Source organism: Nasonia vitripennis, chromosome 2 (assembly GCF_009193385.2).
Source record: "Nasonia vitripennis strain AsymCx chromosome 2, Nvit_psr_1.1, whole genome shotgun sequence".
NCBI classification, from domain to species: Eukaryota; Metazoa; Arthropoda; class Insecta; order Hymenoptera; family Pteromalidae; genus Nasonia; species Nasonia vitripennis.
This window is the reverse complement of record NC_045758.1, coordinates 22,988,681-23,005,260: the sequence shown is the minus strand read 5'-3', so window position 1 is coordinate 23,005,260 and position 16,580 is coordinate 22,988,681. Positions and strand designations below refer to the sequence as shown.

The following is a 16,580-nucleotide window of genomic DNA, read 5'->3' as shown; positions in this document are numbered from 1 at the left end:
ACTGCGTTTCTTCGAATTGTTTGATTGGTTGCACTTGCACAGCAGTGAATCTGTTGGACTTTGTAGAAATGACGACAGAGGCGATTTTTTTTTTAAAAAGATATCTAGATTCTTATTACGCGTAATGGTGTCCTTAAACGTACTAACAGTATAAAAAATAATAATATGTATATATATATCCTAGATTAAGAGGACTCAGCTTAAGAGGGGACACTTGTACGGAAGGCCATCCTTACAGCAGTATTCTCGACCTGCGGAGAGATTCGTGTTGATCCATTCATCCTTGCAGTTTTTGATGAATAAGTATGCCTATAAAAAACGAGCGATCATGTATTAATACAACCCAATACCGGTTGAAATTAAAATTTTATTGCATAAATCAAAATTTTAGCAGTTTTATACTCACTCTTTCTTTGTGACAGTCCCTATCAATAGATCCACACAGAATGCTTGGGCTATTCGGCAGATGCTTGACAATCTGAAAATTTTTAAATTGAATATTAGTTAATTTTAGTCTTCACTTTCTAGTTGTAAATTATATTTTTTTAGATCTTAAGTAATAATTTATTGTAGTATCCAATACATATTCAAAAAGTAACTAAAAATACTGATAAAAACCTTCTTTTAGTAACAAATCATTCAATCAAAGCTACTAAAAACTATTTCCTTAATACATTGATTTCACTACGTCAGCATTATTCAACTTTTAAAGAGCAAGAAACATGTAATTGAGAAATTAAAAGTGTATTCAGCAAATGCTGATTATGACATTTTTATCCAAGCGAAACTTTTTAAAGCAAATTAACGAAATTTTAAGCAAACTTACGACATCCAAACATTTATTAGTGCACATTTTATTGCCAACGTTAGAGCAAGGAAATGTATCAGATTGATCATGTAGCAGGGCTGCATTGCCTTTAGGTTGTTCTTTGCTTCCTTTCTTGAATTGTCCACTTAAGAATACTCCACAAGTACATGCAATTATAGGAGCTTCTGTTGTTGAAGAAGAGACTGGAGTTTCAGTTGTGACAGTTGTGGATGAAGAACTTTCCGTGATTGAATTGTCATCAAGAGCATGTGCAATTGATATGAGTAATAACACAAAGAAAGTTGAGGAGTACATCATGGCCTGTAAAAAGAATAGTTGATAAAGGTTTTTGTATGGGCAGACAGGATATTTTTTAATGTTGTCAAATTGATTTTTTTTTGTGAAAAATTTTTGACTTTACTGTTTAATGGAAATATGATGAAGATTTTTGCAAAATTTTCTTTCCAAAAACTTTAAAAATATACTCACTGAGTTTTCTACAGGCTGTTGCAGCTTTGGTGAATCAAGAGTAAGTGAGTCCAGTGTTACAGTTTTCTTGCTTTATCCTCTTACAATGTTTGTGTAATTAGTGACGAAATGAATACAGTTGAAAATGAAACTGCTGCCTGTGCAAAATTCTAAATGTTTGGTGTAACATTCACATGACATACATGACTTGATAAAGACCTACTTTTATATGTACACTTTCTTCAACGCGATTTTCAAATTAAATAAACTTTCATCATGCATTCCATAGAGTATGTAATATAAATATATTACTGGCTTATTTGGTGAATATAATTTTTTTAGTTTTATTAGCATTTGTTACTAATTTAGCTTCTCCTTCCATCACTATTCTGTCTGAATTCGCTATGCACGTATATTTGCACTTGACAATCTTTCTTACAGATGTGATTTCCACCGATATTTCAACTGTGTCGCCCACATAACAAGGTTTTGGGTATCGAATGATTTGCTCAACAACAACTGTTCCAGGACCAGGCAATTTTGTACCAAGTATACCAGACAATAAACCATTTAAGAATGCTCCATGTACAATATTTCTGGTGGAATTTATGTGTATTGGATTGTAATCATTGGTCAACTTTGCAAATCCAAGTACATCATTTTCGGTAACTGTTCTTTGAATAGAAACTCTATTTCCAATCTTCAGATTTTCTAAAGCTTCTGTTGGAGAACCAGAACCAGAAGATACTTTTGTGCAATATTTCTTTGCAGATGCTAGCATAGTACGAAACATTTTGCCCTTTTTCATTATTAAAAAACTTATGAATATATTTTAAAAGATGCAGTACTTATACTTTGACTTGCAGCACTTTCTGTATTCTTGTCTATTCCTACGCTATCACTTGTATCTTGAATAGTACTTGAATTATCTAATATAACTATGCGCTTACGCTTACTTCCACTGGCACTTGTGTTTACTGCTATGGTTGAATCCGTACTTAAAGTTTCATTGTCACTCTTACTTGCAGTTTCTGTAGCAGCTGTGCTAGTAATTGTACTTGTTTGCTTGTTGCTTTCTGTGGCACTATTACTTGTACTTGTTGCTTTGATTCCACAATATTCTTCCAAAAAGATAAGCGCTAAATTCTTCAAACGTTTATTTGTACCATTTGCAAATTTTTGAATTTGTTTTACATTTGTAGGACTTGCAATTTCTTTTTTGGACTGCTTTGCTTCAAGGTATAATAATGTTGTAAGAGCTGAGATAACTATGTGTTCTTCACTTCTTGATAAGAGATTAGAAATTAATCTCACTCCATGATTGCGTAAAATGTATTCTCTGCTGTAAGGTTCTGCAATTCCATATAAGAATAAGTATTATATAAGTATAATTGTACTATATGCACACAAATGTTTACCAACCAACAGAAATGTTACAAATGCCACCAATTGCGAATTCAACCAGTCTTGGGTTGCTGTCATCTAGCGTTATCATAAATAGTTCAAGTACTTTTAACCGTCTGAGAAACTCGTAGTTAACTGGATCATAAGCAAAATTTGCCAAATTTGCTAACACTTGCTCTTTATGATCTGAAAATCAATAGGAAATCACATATAATAACTAAAACTAATAGGTTCAAAATGGAAATATGCATTTTCTGCATAAAAATTACATTTTCCGTGACCCTCTATTCCCAGAAAATTCGCGTCCACCATGTATCATTGTTTTTCATCGGACTTCACAACATGTTTAACGAAATATAAATAGCTATTACTTAACATTGCACGAAGAAGCCATTGACGACTTACCTCGGGACTTGGTTGTTTTGTACTCGTTGACCAGCTGCTCGAGGAAAGAGAGGCGTCCGATCCCATGTTTCCCGGTCTTCTTTATCAGCTGCTCCTTCGTCGAGAACATGGCTATTTATTCGGAGATTTCCTCTCGCGAATCACCATCCGTTGTACCAACCGTATGCGTTGATTCTTTGCGCATATCGAACGTCTCACTTCACTTCTATAACCTCCAAATTTCCAAATAGATAACTGTTTTTATACTTGTTTTGCCGGTGGAGATGATGTTTCTCCGGGCAGAGTCTCGTGTCCACTTGCGAATACAGTCGAGGTAAAATAGCTTGGATCTTTTCGCGAAGTGAACACTCAATTTTTTACCTAATATTGTTGTTTACCATTGTCTCTCAAGCGCCCGCGCAAATACACAAAATGTCGAGTTGCACGTGTGTTTATTTTCGACCAGTGCCGGGTTTGTGTGCAAATTCCCGAGAAAATTTTATAGAATTGCTTCTGCTGCTGGGCGCTGCTGACATCTATACGACGGTTGCGAGAGAATTTCCTGTTTTATCGACGCTACAAAGGGCTTCAAACGCGGAAGAAAGAGCTAACGACTGCCGCAAAAACCTATTATTTTTCTTGCATATATGCAAGTATAGGTTGGACAATTGATTAATAACTGTATAGAATCGGCGAGGCAACTAGAGCATTACTGTGTAAATTCATTTTTGGTTGAACTTTGATTTACCAAAGACAGCCTTTTATTTTAAATTCAACGGTTTCTTTTTGGAACACTGAGAAAGATATTTGACTTTAGCTGTGCTTCGTATGCTATACTTCTTAAAAACTTCTTTGTTCGACAAAACATTACATTGGGCAGTTGAGGAAAAGTTGCGTTTGGTGAAAAAGTGTTTTCATTGAAAATTTTACTCTCGTTGTAACTACATACGGAAAAATGGAACCTCTTGATGAAGCAAAACTTGCGGAGCAAATTACAAGTAAGTACAAAACAATGACGGTTGAGACATTATAGCGAGTAGCGACGAAGAATTTTACCTATACACATTTAATTTCAACGTTCGCAGTTTATGAAAACAAGATTAAAGCAATCAAAGACAAAATTGGCGATGAACTTCGAACGAGGCGAGATTACAAAGAAAAACTTAGAGAAGCTAAGAGAAGAGAAGCGACGCAAATTCTCATTTTAGAAAGGTATATGCACACAAGTTTAGTTGCGCGAAATTGACGACTTAATAATCAAGTATGCAAGTTCTTTTATCATTTTTTAGATTAGACGAATATCAGAAAATAGTTAATCAACAGATCGAAGCGGCCGCAAAAATGGAAGACACCGAATCGATTAAGCAGATGGCTATAATTGAAAAATACGAAAGTATGCTCCGTGAACAGCGAGTAATCTGGGCGAAATACGAGGTTTTATGTTATATTTTTGATATTTTTTTATATATTAAATTAATGTGACAAAATCTCGATAAACGTTGTTGTGTCAAGGCGGAGTATGAATCATTGCCGCTAGCCAAAGAAAGACGAGCGTCTGAATTACAATTATTGAAGGTCACCATTCAGAACAAGCTAATATGCCACAAAATCGAGGAAACAAAGCGCATGTTGAAAATCAAGGCACTAATCAGCAGAAGAGTCGCGCAACTGAAAATTATTGAATTTGCCAAATTGTATGTTGAGCATAAGAAGAAAGAAATATGTTGTTCCAAATTGGCAAACAAAGTGAAGAGTCTAAAATTTCAAGAAAAAGAATTACGTTTAGAGGTTTATAATATTATTTGATTTTTCGAAACATTTTTGTATTTCTTTTATCATCTATACCATAACGTAAAAATATTTGTATAGGTTGAACGTTTGGAAAAGCAGGCTGTAGAGTCAAAAAGAAGAGATTGGGTAATCACGAAATCGTCGATGCTATCCCAACAGCTGCCTAAAGTTGATTTGTCTGCTTACATAATTTCCAGAGATAAACGCGATGATGCGTTCGGTAAATATGTTTTTTAATTGTTAATTAATGCGTTACGTTGACTTAAAACAAAATTAATTTTCTAATTGTTTTCCTCTTCTTATTCTTAGATAATCAGTCTATAAATTCTTATAAGTTGGAGCAGGAATACGTGAACAGCGATATCTATATGAATCAAGATTCGAGCCAGTCGAATGATACTACAATGATAGAAAACAATGCAGGTATAGAAACCATGATACGTCGACGAAACTACCGCGTGAATATAATATATTAAAACTGAATTTTTTCATTTTTACAGACAAAGAAAAAAATAGCCAAGGACTGCTGAATGATTCGATGGATATTGATGACGACGAATACCACCATCAGGCGCAACAAAAACAGCACGTTCCGACGAAACACAGAACTGCCGATCGAAAAATGAATTCCAATAATCATGAAAATGCGCGCACTAATGCTGAAAAACAAGCTGTCGAATCAAATCAACGGAAGATTAATCGAGAAAATGCGACGAATAGTGAAGAGAAACAAGGACAATCACGGAAATCCGAGCGTGCCACTGAGCACGATAGAAAAGCGCATTTTAAAAATATGTTCAATAATGAAGAGAAACGAGTTCATTCCAATCATGTACTGAATGGGCAGCAGCAAAAAACGCGTCATTTCGAGCAAGTTAATGAGAACGAGAGAAGAGCGAATTCAAACAATGCGTTTAAAGGCCAAGAGAAAGAAGCTCAACAACCAAGGATGCGAAATTTCGAGCAAGTCCACGAACACGAGAGAAGGACAAACGGCAATGGTGGAAAAAATTCGCATGGAAACCAGCTTGATACTTCTCAAATGAACGAGGGAAGCAACACTAAACGACGAGGTACACATTTTATTAATCACTTGCAAAAAGCATTTGAATTCCTACAGATGTATTAATAATATATATAAAAAAAATCTGTTTTATAGCGAATCAATCCAAGCATCAAAGTAAAGACGACGACAAACAGCCTATGAATCGTGCGAATCCTTCCGAACGTCCTATTCCCACCCCAGCAAAAATGGCAAAACACATTCCAGAGCAACACCAACAACAACAAATTCATTCGAACTCACCCCAGGGTCATAGAAATCCGGAACAGTCCAACTTCCGCCAGGACTTGTTGAAACTTCCACAGGGCAACAAGCCTTACATCAAGTCATGCGAGCGCGTTAATTATCAAAATGTGCTACTGCAAGGGCAGGTGCACTTTGATGCAAATTACAAATAAAATAATAGATGAATAAAATAATCACCAGTAACCTTTAATATGTTGCAGCGCGAGACAGCAAAACCACTTGTGCAAGCTATGCCGATGCCGCCTATTGAAAATCCTTCGAGCGCTGCATCCGTCATAGCTTCAATGGATCAACATCAACAACAGCCAGATCAGCCGCAGATGGTTAGATCCGTTTCGATGGAGATAATACAAGAATCGATGGTCAACGGAAGCCCTATAAACTCTATGAACAATATGTTGAACATGGAATCTCAGAGCTTGATATCCGGACTCATGGAAATGCACGCTGACGCTAACTCTGACATATCGATGATCCTTGGCAGCGAGATCACGGAACCAGGTGGTAGTGTCGAGCTGGCTAAACGATTTTACGATGGTGAAGATATTTTACTTTTAGGCAACGGGTTATACCTATTTATATATGTTAATTAATACTTTATATCACTTTGTTGCAGATTTGGATGTTAATTCAGAAAATGGTTTCAACTACGATGAAATGCTTCAGAAATTTTATTCTCCTGTAGCAGCAAATCTAAGAAAAGAACAATCTCAACAGCAGCAACAGACAGTTGATAACGCTCAGTCCGAAAACCAAGAACAAAGTATTTTAGGGTTTTCATTTTCTATATACGAAATCTTTAGTATGGTTTTTTTGTTTTTAATTGAGCCATTAATTTTTTTAGGGAATATAAACTTTATTTCGAGCCACACCGTTAAGAAGCCAACAAATCAATCGCAACGATTCTTTTGAAAAAAAAAATTATTACGCCTTCCATATAGGACATATTTTTTACCTAGATTAACAAAACACTTAAGCACTCTTTAATAACTGTTTTTATCATATTGAACGAGTAGTTTAACCATTTTTTTTTTATAAGGAGAACAAGCGTTATCAATATCAAGAGGATAGTTGGCAAGCAAGTGTTGTGCAATACAAAAATCATCGTTACCAGTCACTATAGCTATTTTTTTAAATGCACTTGTATTAACAACGCAACGCATTGTTTCTTCGCAAATAACAGAGTCGAATAAAACACACAATATGGTAGCATAGGTTGCTCTTAATATTTCCACAGTCTATACATTAAATATCGCAAAGTTACCGAAATTTAAGTAATCATTCAATTATAGCCATCTCGCCATGTTCTGGCGAAAAGGAAGTGTTCCGAATGCACAAAGCCTTGCCGCGTCCCTCCATAACTTATCATGATGCACAAGAGAGATAGAGTAAAAAATATAATAAAAAACAGGAATGAAAGGGAGCGCGTGCAGGCAGCCTTAATTTCTAAGATCTCTAATACGATGTATACATGCAGGCGAGTAAACAAGGCCGACGTACACATGCACACGCGAGATCCGTCTGCGCCCATTCATTGAAACGGCGCTGTGTCGCCTAGCAGAAGTACAGTTTCCACGGAGAATTATCGCCTTAGATTGACTTAATCAATTCGGTAAGGCGATACCGCGGCTAGCTACTGCGGCTAGGATATTATTAATCATGCGTTACGTCTAGCGCCACGTATTTCCCGATTTTTCCTCGCGCCTCGAGAGAAGAGAGATGACTGCACTCGCGTATACAATATACGTCCGAGTCTGTGATGAATTCCACTTCCTTTTTAATCTCGAGAATATGCGAGAGTCGTCGGCTCGTAAAGAGAGCGGGAGAGTTTGGAATTGCCGGCGTCTCGCGCACTCAGCAGCGAAAGCTGCGTGCATGTATAATTATATTAAGTCTCTCTAAAAAATATAAAAATTAACTCCTTTGTCCGTGAATAATCGGGGATTTGTGCGCGCTGCGAATTAATTTCATCAGGGCGAGCTTTATAAGTATTACGTCGTGTGTACAGGGACATTTAGCGCTCGTGCGTGTGTGTTCCAGAAGCAAAAGAGGAAAAAACGGCGCGTGAAAATAATTACAACTTGTACACGCGCATTATTATCGTAAGTCGTTGCGAGGGGTGTCAAGACGCTTTAAAACGCGCGCGAAGCTTTTTTCTCGCGACACAATTTTCTTAATGCACGCGCTACCGCTCATTAATCTTTCAGCTTCTCTCGCTCCCCGTGAAAAAAAATACCTAAGACGACGTGAGATGAGAGACTTCGATATCTAGGTGAAACACGTAATCTAGAGAAAAACATTAAAAAGAGCGCTTGAAAGCTTGACGCTTTTCTAAGCCTACCGCGGCTCTCTCTCTCTCTCTCTCTCTCTCTCTCTGAAAATTGCGAAAGCACGAGAGCTTTATTTCGTTTTGTTTCCATGACTTAGGGGCCGACCACGAGATAAAATGGCACACGACATTGTACTACGTATTGTTTCGAGCGTTTTTTCTCACTTGTATTATATTCTTTAGTTTGCAGGAAAAGCAATTGCAGCAGAGTGTACACACAATACAACTCGAAGACATTGCGCGGACGATATGCAGTCGTAAAAAGCGCCGGAGACACGCGCCCGCGTCCATGTAGTGGCCGTTCATTATACTGGCATGCGTATAGCGAGGGTTGAGCTCCGACTCTGATGTCTTTCTCTGTCGCGTGCTAGATCAGAGGAGAAGAGCGCGCGGCTGTCGTATAAAATGAGTTTAAGAGCTGCTCTCCCTCGTTATTTACTTATACGGTCAATCGTTGAACTGCGGCCTGTGTGTTTATGCAGTTTTTAAGGACTTTTGCTTCCTTCGATAAATGCGTTTAAAACACTTGTCTTTCTAGTTTGAGAAAGTATATATATTCGTAAAAGAATGGTTGTTATTCGTTGGCTATTCGCTCGAGCTTTGACAGCTGACGTACAATTGGGTTAATACAATGTTGAGATAATATATCTTTCTTACCAACGATAATTTTTTTCTGTTCGTATCGGTAAAACCCCGACAAGAAAAAAATTATATGCTTCGATAAGAAGATCGAATCTCAATAAGAAGTCGTAATAACGCTATACGAAAGTATATCTAACAATTCTGCAGAATTCAAGCGAAGCCTTCGTCGTCTTCAAAGTGTTTGGAAGCTTCGTCACACACAATGAAAAAACGTATGTGCATCGTCACCGCCGACTAACCAACGCGATAATTGAAACGTCTCCAGCAACGATATGCTTTCCCAATTCAAACATTCGGCGCGGCAAAGTCGTTTGAACTCTAAAGCATTTCTCCACATCCGATTCGAATCTATCACACACATGTACGAGTATAGTAGCCGACAACTATGCGGGAGTACGTATATATGGCGCAGCTCGTTACGCCGCTGATGATGGTTCATACTTACGTCTCCGTGTCCCTCCCTCTTTAGTAATTTTCATGTGCGCGCGCGCCCCTCGGCCCATACGTTGACGGACCCAAGATCGAGCTCTCCTATATAAAGGCCGCCTAATCTTCTGCCCGGCTTCTCAGTCCGGTGACGACGATGATGCGCTGACCTCGTGTGTCGCATACGCCGACTACCTCAAAGTTAGTGAAGCCTCTAGCTCGTGTTTTGCTTTGTTGATCCTCGCTGTTGTTTGATTTTTGCCTCTGGTGTGTATTAACTCTCAATCGTGCCTTGTGATAAATAATTGCGTAGGGACGAGATCTCTTTTGTGTGCGATACGATCACAGCTTTTAGTATGTATAGAAAGCTTTTTTATTTGGTTTTTACACTACTGTATGAATTACATTATTTTTAGTAATTGTCAACTGCTTTTGCTATACCTAAATGCGTGCAGGAAAAATGTTATAATCAAGAGAATTTTAATCTCTTACTTTTCACCGCGAAAAGGAATTAAGTTCAATTTGTCAGAATAACGCACGCAACTAGGCGATTCGCATAATAAATACGCAGCGTTGTATTTGCATAATTGGAAGTTAAAATTGATATCCAAGCAGTAATGAACACGAACTTCAACGTGGAATTTAATTGATTATCAAAAAACCGATCAACAATCATTCTGTAAAAATCGAACGTACAATTCCGATCGCTTATTCAACTTTTTCTCTCCAGATTTTGTCCGGAGTCTCACGCATAATATACCGATGCGCATCAGGTGATACGGCATCGCAGAATACAGGAGAGCCGATCGAAATAATATTCGAGCAAGCCAACGTCGTTAACGAAGAGCGAAGATGCGGAAGTTTATTGCCCTCTTGACAATCGCCGGCCTCTTGGGCTCGAGTTGCGCCGATTTCGAGGGTCGACCGCACATCATCGTCTTCATGGCCGACGACTTGGTGAGCGAGCGAATTAAAACTGCTAATCGATTTGGATCGGTCGACCTTTTTTTCTTCTTATTCTTCGCTCCGCACTCGTTTAACCGATGCACTGCCATTGCACGTTATATCGCGCCTCGTTCGCTAACGATCCGATGGAATAAACTACTGCTGTATAAGCGGCCCAATAACGCGTTAATACCAATTCTTCGTTTATAAAAAGTTTTCATGCGCGAAAAGTCAGCTGATAATATATCTCGACAAAGTGCCGCAGTCGCTGCACGCCCTGCGCGCTCATGGGTTATTATTGTTTTGAAAAAGTACACACGCGCGGGCTCTATCCGGTCTGCGAGTTGAAACAAACCAGTCGGCTGTTTATGCGGCCAATTACTCGCGGAGTTGAGAAAAGGTGGTCGGAAATTGAATTATACAAACTGGCGAAAAGAAACGATATAATAACGAGAGAGGGACGACGCGGTGTATGAGTAAGTGCAATAATGCCTGCTGGACGTCGCTCGGGCCGCGCGTGTACACACGTACGGCTGTTATTTCCGCCTCGCTTTTTTCCATAATACTTAATCCAATGTAATCGCATTGCAGCTGCCCCGGGAGAGAGAGAGTGAAGAGAAGAGAGCGAGAGAGCGTCTTGAATTAATGTAGTCATTAGTTGAGACAATTACAGCGACTAACGCGTCGCGTGGTCTACGCCTCCGCAGTAGAGAGAGAGAGAGAGAGAGAGAGAGAGAGAGAGAGAGAGAGAGAGAGAGAGAGAGAGAGAGAGGATGCTGTGTCTGTGCGTCCGTGACTCATACACTCGGCTGTATGACCGCCAAACAAATAAAATTCCATCCGACCCCGCCGCTCGCTCCTCGTGTACTACTATTATCTGCTTATTTTCGTCTTTTTCGTACGCTGTATAAGAACGCTCGTATAATTTGTATCTTTCTACCGATTTATCAGGACACGCGTCGTGCGCGAAAAAATTTTATCCTGAGTCTCTTTCGTGAAACAGGGCTGGAACGACGTGGGCTTCCACGGCGCGACGCAGATCCCCACGCCGAACATCGACGCTCTCGGCTACAACGGAATCATCCTCAACAAGCACTACGTCCTGCCCTCATGTTCGCCCACGCGGGCGGCTTTTCTCACTGGGAAATATCCCATCAGGATGGGTACGCCATACGATGCCATTCGTTACACTCGGATGATGTAAATTTCACCTTGTAATAACGTTGATTTTTTTCTCACGCGCTCAGGGATGCAAGGCGCCGGTATCGCAGGTGGAGAACCACGAGGACTGCCCGTACACGTGCAAACGTTGCCCGAGTACTTGCAGGGGCTGGGTTACGAGACGAATCTCATTGGAAAGTGGCACGTGGGCTACCACACGCCCAAACACCTTCCCAATCGACGAGGTTTCGACTACTTCTACGGCTTCTACAACAGCCACATTGGTTACTACGATTACCGATACAGTCAAGGAGTGAGTCTATATTTTGTAAAGCAATCGTAGCTTTTAAAAACTCGTGAAACAGCGAGAACGAACAAGAGCGACGAGAGACGACGCAAAACTTACATGTATTTGCAACACTCTCGATTTCCGTCGACTGTATTCTTGTGTATGCGTGTTTCGCAGAACATGAGCGGCTTCGACATGCACATAAACGGAGAGACGGCTTACGGCACCGATGGCGTGTACGCGACCGATCGCTTTACCCAAGCGGCTATCGACGTTATTTACCGACACGATCTCGAAAGTCCGATGTATCTGCAAGTGTCGCATCTGGCCCCACACGCGCCCATGGACGTTCCCTTCGAAGACAATCCCTACGACGACGAGTTTAGACACATCAGTGAACCCAAACGGCGAGCTTACGCAAGTGAGTTTTGTTACCGATTTCTTACTCTATACTGATTTAATTATAGATGCGTTTGGAATTGTAATGGCGACGATGATTCTTGCAGAGATGGTAGCCAGGCTGGACGACTCGTTGGGACGAATAGTCTCGTCACTGGGCGACAGGGGAATGCTAAAGAATTCCGTCATCGTCTTCATGAGCGACAACGGCGGAGCTACGATCGGCAAGTTCCGCAACTGGGCATCCAACTGGCCACTCAGAGGGGTCCGTTTATATTTTTTATTCATACGCCGAGTTAAAATTTCAAAGTGAAAACATTGCTTCGTAATAGAGCACGATGATCGGTATAATCAAAATAGAACAATAACTTTGTTGCAGACAAAGTACACGCTGTTCGAGGGCGGAGTGCGCAGCGTGGCCGCGATGTGGTCGCCGAAGTTGCTGAGCAAAGGTCGCGTCTCGGAGCAGCTGTTCCACGTGACCGACTGGCTTCCGACCTTGTTCCAGGTCGCAGGTGGCGACATGAGGGATCTCGGACCGATCGACGGCGTCAGCCAGTGGGACGTGCTGAGTATCGGTACCGGTAATGTGCGCGACAAGATACTACTCAACATCGACGAGTACACCCAAACCGAGGCCGCGATAGACAAGCGGTTCAAAATCGTCAGAGGTAAAAATCGTTTTCGGCATTATAAGAAAACAGCATATAATAACCAAAGTATACAATATAATACCGTGTATGTTTCAGGCTCGCTTTACCACGGCTACTACGACAACGTGGAAGGCGAAATCGGTCGAGGTCACAAGAACCCGATGTACAACACGAGCAGGATCCTGAAGTCCGCCGTGTCCGATGCTATACGCGAACACCTCGGCGTGCCGGTCACCCAAGAGAGCGTCATGTGGGAGCTACAGAGACAGGCGACCGTACTTTGCCGACCTAACATGACCAACATGCAGTACACGAGCAGATACACCCTGCCATCCTGCAATCAGACCGCTTGTCTCTTCGATCTCGGCATCGATCCTTGCGAGACCAACAATGTCGCCAAGAGTTATCCAGCGGTAAGTTCTTTTGCTCGACACGCATGCAGCAAGTTATTTTTACAAGCAGGCTTTGAACAAGTCGAAGTAGAAATACATTTGGGGTGAATGTACGGGAATACAATATAATACCAAGATTAAATTTCTCGCTCTACAGCAACTGCAAGAGCTGGAGCTCTTCCTCGACAAGTACAGCAACCTCCTGACGCGACAGATCAGGATGCCGGTGGACTACATGGCAGACCCCCGTCGCTGGAACTACACGTGGCAGCCGTGGCTCATAATGGAGGATTACGAATACACGAACGCCGCAGCTGCACTGGGAACACTTGCGGTTTGCGCTCATCTGGGTCTGTTGTTCATCATCGTGGGACTACGAGCCTTTATTTGACTTCAGGATCACCCGGAGGTTGCCCGCCGAATACGGTGTTGCAGTGTCGAGGCCAACCCGGAGTCGAGCCGTCGCGTCGAGGAACAATCGAGGGATCAACCTCGCTGAACAAAGATATAATTATAAGCGATAGAGGCTTACACTTGTTTGAAAAACTGTCGTCACTTGTGTAGAGGAGGAAAAGACGACACAGTTATGTAATCCGTCCCGTGATTAGGTTTAAGGAATTTTACGCTCTCTATATGATTGTGCGGTAAATGTAAAAAAAAACCTTCAGGGGCTTATAAAGAACAGTGTGTTTAGAGGTTTGTCGCCGCATTTAACAGCCACGTGCTGAAATAAAAATATTATATTTATGATTCAAAATTAGACTAGATGTATTCGGTTTCGATAAGAGAGCAAACACGATCTTCCTTGGCCTGTTTTTTTTTTTAATTCGCACGCATGGCCCCTAAATGCTACTGTTTTTACTATATGGCTACTTTTGAGGTAGAACGTATAATAGAAGTTTTTTCTAATGCGTGTAGTTTACAGTCAGTGTTGTATAGGATAAGTTAAGTCCAATAAAAATGCATGCAAAATTATAGTTTTTAGAAACCAAAATAACGTCGTGCTTGTAACATTGGCATGAAATTCTTCGGAGTCGATCAAATTTTTTGCAAGATTTCTGATCGTATTAATTTATTAAGTTATGCTTTAAAATTTAGCTTTAAATGTATAAATTTGTAGCTCTGGAATATCTTTACGAATTACTTATATTCTAGCCTTTTTTAGAACAATTTTTTACAGTGCGTTCGGGTCACTATTGTTTGCGTTTATACCATGTAAGTTTATATAGTTTCATTGCTTGTTTATGAGTGGCAGAAAAAATCACAATTTATCATGTTTAGATTTTTGAGATTCCCATACTCAAGACAAATATATGATTCTTGAATTTTTAACGCAAGTAACAGTTAATTTGTTAGAACTCTTGCACATTTGATTTAGCTTTATCAAATAAAAAGACATAGCATTTAGTAACAAGTGTACATTTCTTGTATTATTATTTTATATTTGTTTAATAAAAACATGTATATTATTCCGAATTTATCATCTAACATTCAAGACCTAATGGCTTGTAAAATATAATAACATACGCGGGTTCACACTTTTAAATCAATGAAAATATTTTTGTTCTTTTATATTGATGAAGATCCGTGTGCTCTACCCGAACAATGGTACGTCTCATGCTTTGGAGAACGACAGTTTTAAATAGTCTTTTTGGTTTGATAAATTTGACGCATCTTTTACGTATTTTTTTTCAATTCATTTTAACTTTCTTTCCTTGAATATACACTTGCTATCATTTATTTTCATGGAATACTCGGTTAATAGAAATGGACACCAGAGCTTTAAGATGACGCATCTTGCTCCACACATTCTTGGAATTGTACGGATATATTTGCCAAACCATTATGTCATTTTGATTTACAAAACGTATATAAGAGAAACTAAAAATTTCATTATTGAAATAAGATTTATTTTCTTAGGAGGAAGCAAAAAAGGTATTTCGATTTCAGAGACCTTCTCACTTTCGTTTTTACAATGATGGTCCCTAAGCGCTACTGTTTTTGCTTTAGTTACTTTCGAGGTAAACGTATAGTAGAAGTTTTTTTTAAGCATGTAGTTTGCAGTCAGTAATGTATACAGCAAATTGAGTCGGATAATAGTTTACAAAGTTATAGTTTTAGAAAGCCTGTATATTATAACGTTGTGATAAACATGGACATGAAATTCATCTGTATCGATCAAAGTTTTATTATAAACATGACAACGGTTTCGTCGCTCGAAATTTCAGCATGAATGCATAATATATGCGGCTCTGATGGAATCTTTGCAAAACTACTATTATAGTAGTCTTGGCCTTTTTAAAAAGAATTTTTTACGATATTTTTAAGTTATTTCTCGGTTTTTCACTATAACTTTGTATGATAGCTTATTTTATGAGCGACACAGTTCGGATTTGCAAGATTTCTATATTGTAAAGGATAATAATTTTGAATTGTTTACCCAACTAATAGTCAGACTTTTAGAAATGTTCAGTATTTAGCTTTACTAAATACAAAGACACTTTTTATTGACGGCGTAAAATCAATAAAAATATATTTGCTCCTTTATAGCAATGGCTATATCGATTTCATTGGTTCTTGATTGTGGAACATTATGTTTTTAAGAAAGAAAGGATTTTTGAGATCCGAATAGTGGATTAGTTCTTATTATATTTATACCTTGGAAGTAGATGGATATTTGCAATATATACTCTAACTTGCACGGAGAACAGAATGTTCATTAAAAATGAAGGTCAGTCATTTCTGACATAAAACTTATTTTTAGTTTGAGAAGCCACGAAGTGTCGTTTGTCTCACATCTGCAAATTACATTCTATACATGCGAATAGGATATGAAAGTGAACAGTAATGGCGAAATTAGTGCTTCCTTATTTCCAAGTTAATAATTTAAAGAAAATGAAAAAGTCAATGTCGCGTGTAGTATAATAGGAATCGAAAAACAGACAAGTATAAGAACATTTTGATTAAATCGCAGCTAGAATTAGCAGATACATACATCTGGCACTTTTGTCTTACTGCTATGTATACTATAAAGACATTCAAATTTAATAGTAGTCACAATTAGTCCGTCATGCACAATTGCCACAACAACGTGCGAATACCGGTTTACGATAAGTAAATTAATCGACAGGAAAAAGCGGACAAAAACCAGTTCTTTCTTCCGCTGCATAATGTTACGAT

At 39.2% G+C, this 16,580-nt stretch overlaps 3 protein-coding genes across 8 annotated transcripts; 2 read left to right on the top strand and 1 right to left on the bottom strand.

Annotated features, from left to right (window-relative positions):
• Positions 1–84: 84 nt before the first annotated feature.
• LOC100114266 lies at positions 85–3,395 on the bottom strand. Its single transcript, XM_001606072.6, has 7 exons — positions 3,086–3,395; positions 2,699–2,866; positions 2,443–2,628; positions 1,716–1,996; positions 827–1,129; positions 407–478; positions 85–309 (listed from the first exon to the last, which is right to left on the bottom strand). Exons 1-7 carry the CDS (start codon positions 3,192–3,194, stop codon positions 196–198), a joined length of 1,233 nt encoding a protein of 410 aa, XP_001606122.2. The 5' UTR covers positions 3,195–3,395; the 3' UTR covers positions 85–195.
• A 238-nt stretch (positions 3,396–3,633) lies between these two features.
• On the top strand, positions 3,634–7,376 carry LOC100679178 (uncharacterized protein PFB0765w-like). The gene is made up of 11 exons (XM_008212056.4): positions 3,634–4,062; positions 4,150–4,276; positions 4,354–4,498; positions 4,577–4,852; positions 4,934–5,075; positions 5,165–5,278; positions 5,356–5,928; positions 6,015–6,289; positions 6,365–6,701; positions 6,781–6,927; positions 7,009–7,376. The coding sequence occupies exons 1-11, from the start codon at positions 4,020–4,022 to the stop codon at positions 7,074–7,076; spliced, it is 2,247 nt and encodes a 748-aa protein (XP_008210278.1). The 5' UTR covers positions 3,634–4,019; the 3' UTR covers positions 7,077–7,376.
• A 2,281-nt stretch (positions 7,377–9,657) lies between these two features.
• On the top strand, positions 9,658–14,876 carry LOC100120251 (arylsulfatase B). Of its 6 annotated transcripts, none has more exons than XM_032596445.1 (9): positions 9,659–9,762; positions 10,292–10,518; positions 11,510–11,669; positions 11,754–11,980; positions 12,134–12,377; positions 12,463–12,620; positions 12,735–13,026; positions 13,105–13,421; positions 13,558–14,876. In XM_032596445.1, the coding sequence occupies exons 2-9, from the start codon at positions 10,414–10,416 to the stop codon at positions 13,789–13,791; spliced, it is 1,737 nt and encodes a 578-aa protein (XP_032452336.1). In that variant the 5' UTR covers positions 9,659–9,762; positions 10,292–10,413; the 3' UTR covers positions 13,792–14,876. The 6 variants fall into 6 exon arrangements, with proteins under 6 accessions (XP_031780276.1, XP_032452336.1, XP_031780275.1 ...); XM_016983159.3 differs by having other exon boundaries at positions 9,689–9,828; XM_032596446.1 differs by having other exon boundaries at positions 9,689–9,915.
• Positions 14,877–16,580: the final 1,704 nt, after the last annotated feature.

What these genes read in the sequence shown, in the direction of transcription:
- LOC100114266 (XM_001606072.6), bottom strand. Translation starts at nt 3,194, where the DNA reads ATGTTCTCGACGAAGGAGCAGCTGATAAAGAAGACCGGGAAACATGGG. An exon ending in TATCGGTGGAAATCACATCT is followed by an intron (nt 1,130 to 1,715) that starts GTAAGAAAGATT and finishes TTCTTTTTACAG; the next exon opens with GCCATGATGTACTCCTCAAC. An exon ending in CTAATAAATGTTTGGATGTC is followed by an intron (nt 479 to 826) that starts GTAAGTTTGCTT and finishes AAAAATTTTCAG; the next exon opens with ATTGTCAAGCATCTGCCGAA.
- LOC100679178 (XM_008212056.4), top strand. Translation starts at nt 4,020, where the DNA reads ATGGAACCTCTTGATGAAGCAAAACTTGCGGAGCAAATTACAA. An exon ending in AAAAAGAATTACGTTTAGAG is followed by an intron (nt 4,853 to 4,933) that starts GTTTATAATATT and finishes ATATTTGTATAG; the next exon opens with GTTGAACGTTTGGAAAAGCA. An exon ending in TAAACGCGATGATGCGTTCG is followed by an intron (nt 5,076 to 5,164) that starts GTAAATATGTTT and finishes TCTTATTCTTAG; the next exon opens with ATAATCAGTCTATAAATTCT.
- LOC100120251 (XM_031924416.2), top strand. Translation starts at nt 10,414, where the DNA reads ATGCGGAAGTTTATTGCCCTCTTGACAATCGCCGGCCTCTTGGGCTCG. An exon ending in TCTTCATGGCCGACGACTTG is followed by an intron (nt 10,519 to 11,509) that starts GTGAGCGAGCGA and finishes TTCGTGAAACAG; the next exon opens with GGCTGGAACGACGTGGGCTT. An exon ending in TCGCCAAGAGTTATCCAGCG is followed by an intron (nt 13,422 to 13,557) that starts GTAAGTTCTTTT and finishes CTCGCTCTACAG; the next exon opens with CAACTGCAAGAGCTGGAGCT.